Source organism: Carassius auratus, unplaced genomic scaffold (genome assembly GCF_003368295.1).
Source record: "Carassius auratus strain Wakin unplaced genomic scaffold, ASM336829v1 scaf_tig00050837, whole genome shotgun sequence".
NCBI lineage: Eukaryota > Metazoa > Chordata > Actinopteri > Cypriniformes > Cyprinidae > Carassius > Carassius auratus.
In genome coordinates, this window is record NW_020527171.1 from 18695 (window position 1) to 28168 (window position 9474).

General features: G+C 39.6%; 1 protein-coding gene across 1 annotated transcript; it reads right to left on the reverse strand.

Annotated features, from left to right (window-relative positions):
• Positions 1–5032: 5032 nt before the first annotated feature.
• LOC113089636 (corticotropin-releasing factor-binding protein-like) lies at positions 5033–8789 on the reverse strand. The gene is made up of 7 exons (XM_026256094.1): positions 8647–8789; positions 8009–8102; positions 7621–7778; positions 6554–6764; positions 6204–6346; positions 5498–5615; positions 5033–5382 (listed from the first exon to the last, which is right to left on the reverse strand). The coding sequence occupies exons 1-7, from the start codon at positions 8731–8733 to the stop codon at positions 5228–5230; spliced, it is 966 nt and encodes a 321-aa protein (XP_026111879.1). The 5' UTR covers positions 8734–8789; the 3' UTR covers positions 5033–5227.
• Positions 8790–9474: the final 685 nt, after the last annotated feature.

The window sequence follows — 9474 nt, forward strand, 5'->3', positions numbered from 1 at the left end:
AAGCAGGGGACAAAACCAGAAATCAATCCAAACAAACAAACAATAGGGATAGGAACATGAACAGGAAAGTCGGAAGACGAGGAAACTCGGAAGGCGAAGAAACTGGGTGACGGAATGAAAGGACTCCATAAAAACAAAATATAGGCAGGGTAATGACTATCAAGTGAAGACACCTGAGTGCAATTAACAGGAGTGCAATTACTCTGATGAAGGGCTTGTGGGAATTGTAGTGCCTATGGTGAGGTGCCTGTGGGGAAGTGAGACCACTAGTGGAGACTCAGGGAAACTGAGGCCAGACAGCATGACATTACCCCCTCCTCCACGGAGCAGCTACCAGATGCTCCACCCGAACACCAGAAATGACCAAGGAACACAGAGACTAGGAGGGAGGTGGAGTGGCGGAGGACCAGGGGGAGGGACGGAGGGCCAGGTAAAATGGGGAAACAGAGAGAAGAAGTGCAAAAAACAAAAACAAGGAGCCCAGGAGGGAGGTGGACCGGCGGAGGATCAGGGGGAGGGATGGAGGGCCAGGTCCATAGATGGAAACAGAGAGAAGAAGAGCAAAAAAAAAAAAAAAAACACAAGTCCGGGAAGGAACATAACGTTCAGTGACCCAGGGCCGAACCGACAGGGCAGGAATCCAGAAAGGAGCAAGGTGGTATTGGAGCCATGTGGTCGAGACAGAAGCCCACCAGGGCGGCGCAGAAGACCACCACATCCGTGCGGTCGAGACAGAAGCCCAACCGGGCGGCGCAGAAGACCACCACAGTGGGATCGATGACACAGGAGAGCAAGTCTGGTTAGGCAAGTCTGAAACAGAGAACATGAACAAGTTAAGGGTGGCCTCCGTGGCCACGACAGGATCAGTCGAGCGCTCAAAGAGTTCGGCTGAGATGTGATGAGGCTCTGGTAGTTCAGCCGTGACGAGGAGAGGCTCTGGTAGTTCAGCAGAGACGTGGAGAGGCTCTTGTAGTTCAGCAAAGACGTGGGGAGGCTCTGGTAGTTCAGCCGAGACGTGGAGAGGCTCTTGTAGTTCAGCAAAAACATGGGGAGGCTCTGGTAGTTCCGCAGAGACATGGAGAGACTCTGGTAATTCCGTGGTGTTTAGACTGGATTCAGGAAGATCAATGATGACTTGACTCTGCTCATGAAGATCATTGGTGACCTGACTCTGCTCATGAAGATCAATGATGACTTGCATTTGTTCATGAAAATCAATAGTGACTTGCCTTTGCCCATGAAGGTAGTCGGTGACTTGACTTTGCCCATGAAGATCACCGGTGACTTGACTTTGCCGATGAAGAAAACTGGTGACTTGACTTTGCCCATGAAGATCACCGGGGACTGGACTTTGCCCATGAAGATCACCGGTGACTGGACTTTGCCCATGAAGATAGCCGGTGACTTGACTTTGCCCATGAAGAACACTGGTGACTTGACTTTGCCCATGAAGATCACTAGTGACTTGACTTTGCCCATGAAGATTACCGGTGACTTGACTAGACTCTGGAGTGTCAACGGTGACTTGACCTGACTCTGGAGGTTCAACGGGAAGCTGACTCAACTCTGGAGGGTCAACGGGAACCTGACTCGACTCTGGAGGGTCAACGGAAACCTGACTCGCCTTTGGAGGGTCAACTGTGGATGTCATCTTGGGCAGTGGTGCTGGTCCGACAGCCATCTTGGGCATTGGCACTGGGCCGGCGTCCATATAGTGCCGTGGCGCTGGGCCGGAGGCCATCTAGCGCCGTGACGCTGGACTGGCGACCACCTTATGCTGTGGTGCTGGGCCGGCGGCAATCTTGCACCGTGGCGCTGGGCTGGCGACCACCTTGTGCTGTGAATAGCTAAGAATAGTTGGAAGCAGATGACACCGGAAGCCAGACACATGGAATTTACAAATTGCCTGGCTTGTGGGAAACTTAGATACAATAGGTTGTTTGCACATGATGTCATTGCTGTGGCGCGAAATGCAGCTGGAAGGCAGGAAGTGATTTTTCTCCATAGGAATCAGTACCAGCATCTCAATGTGCCTACTTATACTACGCTCTTAAAGTATGTACTCTTTGGTGAAGAAAAAGTACAGACATTTGAGTGTGTAGTAGAAAAGTAGGCAAGCTTTGGGACATACTATCACGTCACAAAATTGCGTTTTTAAAGGACTTCTCTGTCACACCTGTTTACACGCACTCTGTCACTGTAAACTGGCCTGTCAATCATCTTGTCCCAGTTAACATCCCCCACATTTAATTTAATTTAACATCCTATCATACTGGAGAGAAAATAAGTAGCTTGTTGATCTGCCAGTCATGGGTCTTTCATGCTGAGAACTCATATTTTCTGCATAATGATGCATTTAAAAGTTATTGACCAAATAGATGTTTATAAAAGTTCACATTGTTCACACTGTTGCAGATGCAATATAACATGGATAACAATAAATAAATATTTTTTACCAGGTTAAATGTTGATTATTAGTAAATCAGATCGCACGCATCTGCCACATTTGTATTTTTCTAATGCGTTTTATTAGGGCCCAAGCACCATCGTGTGAGGACCCTCTTGGAATTGCTCCATTTCTTATTATTCGTGTTTGTAGTTCTGGACCGAATCCTTCGCCAAAGCGTAATGGATTGTGGGCAATTTTAGACATTAGAGTGTGCATGAATCCATACTTCAAAAATCCACCTGAAATAGTAGACTTTTGCCATACTCTTTTCAACATACTATGCTTTGGGATACACTTATTCTAATCTCACATATTATTTAGGATGTATAGGATGAACATTGAGATGCAGGGACAGTCACTAGCAGAAACACTAGCAGATTATAGCCTAGAAAGTGAGCAAATAACCTAGCGCTTCTATATAACCATCAGAAAGCTGTCAGTCTCTTCAATTTAAACTCACAATGTTACATTGTAATCAGTGAAGCTCTCTGAACTGCAAATAATATATTATTTAGACTACATTGTGTTTACGTGTAGCATTTAGCACTGAGTGATTTCTGACTGTGTTACCCAAGTCCTATGGAGAAAAATTGATTCCTGCTCTCCAGCTGCATTTTGTCATCAGAATTATGTGATTGTAAATCCAAGGCAGAATCACTGTGGCTGTCTGAAGAATGTGGTTAAGAGGCATGCGATTGATTTTGCTTAGCATCTAAAGTACAAATTTGACACCGCAATGCTGGCTTAACACTACAAAATCGCTGCTTACCCTTCTGCGGTTTCATAACCAAGAATAAAAAGCCGTGCCAACCCTGACTCTAAATTGCAAGTGTGGGTTAAAAGTGGGATATAGAACAAAGATAACCCAGGGTAAATGGGAAAAGTCCCCGGAGTAGTTACTTGTTTCAAAAAAATTGCTATTCGTCCAAAGACATGAATTTTCTTGTTGAATTGTGTAGCATCACAATCTACAGGCTACTACTTATTAGCTGTTCGTGTTGCAGTGCATTATGGGTAGTTGTATTTATCAAGAGTGTGGGACCATTTTGGGGGGTGTTTTTGTGATCTGGGAACGTATTACAGAAAGTTTCTTATCTTAGGTCTTAACTTAAAGTGATTGTTCACCCAAAAATTTGATGTTTATCTGCTTACCCCCAAGGCATCCAAGATGTAAGTGACTTTGTCTTTTCAGCAGAACACAAACGAATATTTTTAAAAACAAACCGTTGCAGTGTACATTTATACTAAACTACAACTAAAACATATTTTTTTTAAAGCGGTATGAGGTACTTGATGATTCAGAGCGAACTATTCCTTTAAGCACAATCACTTCTTTTAGTTCCTACGTCATGTTGAGGGACGGTCAAGATGTCGAGGGGACCTTGGTGATGCCTGGTGCATGCAAAAAGAAAGACGTGTCTGAACATCGTCCTCCATCATAGGACAGATTTGACAAGATAAGGCAAAGCCCAGCTCCTCTGCAGTCATGGTGTGAGCAGCTTGTCAGCGATGATGATGAACATCTGCAGTAGGAGAGTGTGGCCATAAAACATGAATCAATCTGTTGATTTAAAAGTAGTGATTAAGCAGTCTATTGGATTCAGGTCAGGAGTTTTCATGAAGAGGTCCTACTGACCAGAGCTCATTAAATTGAGAGTCGTGTAACTTATCTTGTCATGTATTTTTAACTTGATTGCTCAATAATTGAGACAATCTCAGAAAAGTTGCTAATACAAGTAGCCTATGCTAGAGTGCTAATTTAAGTTGCTATTCTCAGGCAATCATTGCATTTTTAGCACATGATGACTGACAAGATAATTAGATGCTAATATAATCGCACTTTTAATTGTTTTAATGATAAACGATAAGCATTACAATTCCATTATATATAAAGCAATGTGTTTATATTAACATTCTGTACACTAAATTCTGTCTTAAAGAAATATTTCACCCAAAAAGTATCATAATTTAGCCAAAAGCAATGGTTTGAAGTTAAAAATGTCTTAATGATAGATTTGTTGTTATAAACACTGAACTTTTTCAGTTCATAATATGTTAACTGATGGACTGGAGTGGTGTGGATTACTTGTGGATTATTGTGATGTTTTTTATCAGCTGTTTGGACTCATTCTGATGGCACCCATTCTCTGCAGAGGATCCATTTGTGAGCAAGAGATGCAATGCTAAAGTTCTTCAGATCTGTTTTGATGAAGAAACAAACTCATCTAAATCTTGGATGACATGAGGGTTCATTTGTGGTGATTTGTAATTTTTATGTGAACTATTCCTTTAATGGCAGTTCACCATGTAATTTGTGACAGAACTAAATTGCTTCACCTTATAAATTGAGTAGATCAGAACAAATCTCAGTGTTTTCTTGTGTAAAATTTGAAATTACCGTAACCAGAGTTCACTTTGCTCATGTTTACTGATTTTATTACAAAAGATCTTTAATACAGATAAATAAATAAAGGCAATTACATTTGTCGTACATTAGGGATTGTAATACTTGTGCAGTATACCGCTCTTTAGATTCCAGTTTTTATTTGGGTGCTTCAAAATGAAACATACTGAACAAAACAGTGATGTGCACCAACACAAGTACATATTTTATTTAACATCAGCCACAGATCTTACAAGTTTATGAAATTAAACTGAAGTCTCAAATCAAAAGATGAGGCAAAAAATAAATAATTTTTTAACAAGGGAAATATACATAGGCTCAAACTCAGCTAAGTTTGGCATCCCCCTGGACAAGCGCAGGGAACAGAGAGGGTCTTATGCTCTTAAACACACGTCTTCAACGCTGTTGCCCTTCATCTGCTGAAGCTCTTGGTGGCCCAGTAGCCGATATTGGAAACTAACTCGGTTGACAAACTTCCCGCTCGACACCATTCTGACCACAGTGTTATCACAGCCAACCTTCATTTGAGCTGATGGGAAGAGAGATATGGAGAGGTTTGTGAGTGCCTTTGCACACTAAATTGCCCAGCACAATTGCTGCTGGAACCAATGATGATGCACAACAGATAAAGTAGGGATGCTCACCTGGTCCATTAAAGGAGTAGCAGAGATCTGCCATAGGGAACATCTTGGACGTGTCCATGCCGTTTCCACCCAAAAGCTCAACAAAGTCTCCAGAGCCGGCACAGCCAAAAATGGACCGCTATATGGATAAACCAGAAGTCACAAAGTCATTATAATTTATCAGTGTCTTTAAATCAACTATATATTTTTAATGATATCAAATTAGCTTTGTTCATTTTTTAAAGATTCTTAATTGAACAACCACTCTATTTTACTCTATTCTGTCTCTATTTGTTGTTCTAGACACCCAGCTTCAAGTTAACCACAGAAAGACTTATGACAAAAATGTTGAATAATATTTAGTTAATTTAATTTTGTTTTGTAAATGCTACATTTCTTGACCAGAAATCAGATTTTTGCTCACTGTGAGAATTTTGGCCAAAACTCAGCTGTACTTTCACTTTACAAACAATTATAAATAATGAAATTGTAAATAAAATGTATTCATTATTATTATTATTCATTTTTTTGGAAGGTTGGTTTGTGTAAATACTGTTTACTTGACCAGAAATTAGATTTGTGTCCCTTTTAGATAATTATATAAACATATAAACACTTTGAAAAAGTGAAATTTGTAAATAAACTCTAATTTTTATGATTTATTTGATTTATTTATTGGGAGAGCTGGTTTGTGTAAATGCCACATTTCTTGACTGGAATTGCTCACCTTGAGATCATTGTGTTGTCCAAGACTGAGCTCTCCAATCTGGATCTCCACTGGATAGATGATTGAAAAACTGCAGTTCCTGTGCTGCTGTGGAATGATCATGGTGAAACTGCCCTCTGGGGTCTGAGACACAACATTACAAGCTACAAAAAGACAGAAAGAGAGAGAGACAGATGGTTAACCAAAAGCATCTTGCATGTTGAGCTTTAAGCGTGGTTTCTGCTTGAGCCATATGTCATTCCTCTAAAAGTGTAAGTGCTCTGCACCTTCTGGACATTAGTGACATTAGTTTACAAGCTCATCAGTACAGCTGAAAGGCAAAATTTTAAATTGTATTCCTGTGCACTTACGGAACGGATTGATGAGTTTGCGGAATGTTACTGTGAAGCTGCTCCCTGATTGGTGGAGTCTGAAGAACAGCATGGCGACATTCTGAGACGACCGTACGATTGGTCGAGTCACTCCAGTCTCGCAGTAATCAGAATAACGCTCGTACAGAGGAAGAGGATGGTCCTGTGTGCTGGGAAACTTCTCGCCCTTCATCACCCAGCCATCAAATACCTTAAAGAGAAAAAGGTAGAATTTAACACAATTCTACTGTAAAAAACAAAAATGTTTTTTCAAAGTTATAAAGATTACTGTAGTACATCTTACAAGAAAATACTATTCAAGTCTTACTACTTCAAAATGTCATGTTAAGTTTCAATGCCTCAATTTCAATTTTTTTCTTTGAGTGTACTTCAAGCTTCAGGCTCAGTTTACATAATTCCCTTCAGTTCACCCTGCCTGTTTCAGGTCAGCAGAGTTTAGTTTAGTTTCAGTGCCAATAAATTATCTTACATTTTCTCATTAATTCGGTAGCCTGTTAACTTCAACAATATCCCATGTGTGTTCTTCAGTCCCATTAAACTACATTAATATGACATTAATCTTGCACAGTCTATGAAAACTACAAACTCAAAAAAATGCTGGATTAAACACAACCCAACGCTGGGTAAAATATGAACAAAGCGACTTGGTTCTTTTGACCTAGCAGTTAGGTTACTGCCCAGAATGTTGGTTTACACATTTAATTTAGCTGTTTTTTATTTAACCCAGCATTTTTTAAAGTGTAGTTGAGCTGTGTTCAGAATTTATGACGAAATTCATCTGGAATTGCTTTTGCTTAAATGGATTTTTAATTCAATTTGTTTTATAGTTGAATATGTTAGATAATTGTATGACCTGGCTTAAAATGAAATGACACGTGATCTTTTGTAGCCCGGATTTAAACTGGCTTAGTGTACATGTGCAGCATGAACAGGCAGAGATTTACACAAACACACCAGCTGTTTTTGTCCATATTTAGAACAAAATAATTTACTGTAATACTATGAAGTGACTTTTTGTAAACAACAAGGATGTAAGAACATTTCACCTTTATGAAATCCCCTCCTCGGCAGTCGATGTTGACCGAGTCATACTCGACGCTAATGATGTCACTAGGCTCGCCGATGAAAAACACGGCGCAGTTTAGCTGTGGACGTTCTGCTGTGAACGTAAATTGACCCTCTACAGCCACCATGTCCAGACATCCTGAGAGAAACAGAGGATGATCGAAAAAAGGTGAAAACCCAGAAAATATACATAGTATAAGTGACGAATAACCACTCTTAAATAGTGCCATATTGGGTTAATATAGCGATTAAACAGTTAAAAACTGATTAAAACACCTATGAAGTCAACAACACTAATCAAATCATTCATCATTAATCATGACGCGTCTTTTGGCAAATGGAATCCCAGAGGTTTCTGTCGTCACTCACTGAGCGCTCGCCGGTACACAAACTCCTCCGGTAACTCTCGCTTTAGTTCAGAGCTGAGCAGAGATAATAATCCTTCCGGGCTGATCTCGTTATCCTGACAAAACAACAACAACAAATAAAAACAGGACAGGGGAATGACTGGAATTAGAAAAGTAAACAATATGAATCAATTAGAATTGCATTTCAACCAGTAGTGCGCAAGGAAATAAGGATTTAGGACTCCTTGGATTCAAAAGAGATTAAATGCTCTTAAAGTTTCATAAAACGTTAGAAATAAAACATTCTACAAATTGCATACTAAAACTTTATTTAAATGCACTTACTGTCGATCTATTTCTGCTTGATCTGAAATTACTATTTATATATATATATTTTTTTTTATTGAATGTCTTTTCATTAAAATGTTTTAAGTTTCCTGTCAAACATATTTTGCAGTGCATATGCTCACAAACGATACAATAAAAGTTGCACGTATCATCATTACATTGTTATACCATATCAGCATTAGGATAATATTGTACAATGACTGTTAAAGTCAAACACACACGGAGCTCACAACAGATCAAAAGTTAAATATAAAGCTATTAAAGTATTCTAATGAGTGTGAGGTGAGGTGAGCAGGTGTGAATATTTCTCACCTGTATGTCCAGAAAGCGCGCGTGTCCCCGGAGAGCAGTGACGCTCAACAGGAGGAAACACAGCTGTGCGCGCGAAGTGCCCGACATCTCCGTGCGTCTGTCCGCGAAGATTTGCGCAATAAGAGAAGAATTCCACGAGCTCCCGACCAGACTGCTGCTTTTATACCCCCTCACATAAATAGAGGAGGGGGGGCTGCCTGTATGGATCAATTGATGTGAGTCCGAGAGAGAGAGAGAGAGAGAGAGAGAGAAAGAGGGGTGCATGCCATATACCTAGTGTTTATTCTACTTTTGTCTAGTAATTGAATAGACTGGTAAAAAATAGTTAATTCTTTAAATTGTAGCCTACTTTTTAAATGGTAAAATCCATGAGGCCATTTAAAGAGCAATTGTAGCAGACTATAAGAAATATTACTTTTTGAGATTTGTGTGTAATTTCTTATGAATATGCTGAATATTTTCTACTCACTATTAATAGTATTAAATTCAAAATAGAGTTGTTTTTAAATTATTGTACACACAAACACACACACACACATAGGCTATATATACAATTTTGTAGTGTAGTAACTGATTACCTGTAACCTGGATAACATAATCAGATTTCAAAAATGTATTATTTGTAATTAGTTTTAAAACTAATTTGAGTTTTAAATGTTAAAATGCTGCTAATCAGATTACAGTTACTTTTTATGGATTACACGATTCCAAATCATACACAAAATGGCAGTAATTTATTCATTATTTATTGATCCTCTGAAGAAGTCAGAATACATTGGTAATCTTGAATACATTACTGACTACAGTTTTCATCATGTAATTTGTAGT

Coding starts and splice junctions, on each gene's coding strand:
- LOC113089636 (XM_026256094.1), bottom strand. CDS start 8,733: ATGTCGGGCACTTCGCGCGCACAGCTGTGTTTCCTCCTGTTGAGCGTC. Junction 6,347..6,553: donor CAAACTCATCAATCCGTTCC/GTAAGTGCACAG, acceptor GTCTTTTTGTAG/CTTGTAATGTTGTGTCTCAG. Junction 5,383..5,497: donor CTACTCCTTTAATGGACCAG/GTGAGCATCCCT, acceptor TCTTCCCATCAG/CTCAAATGAAGGTTGGCTGT.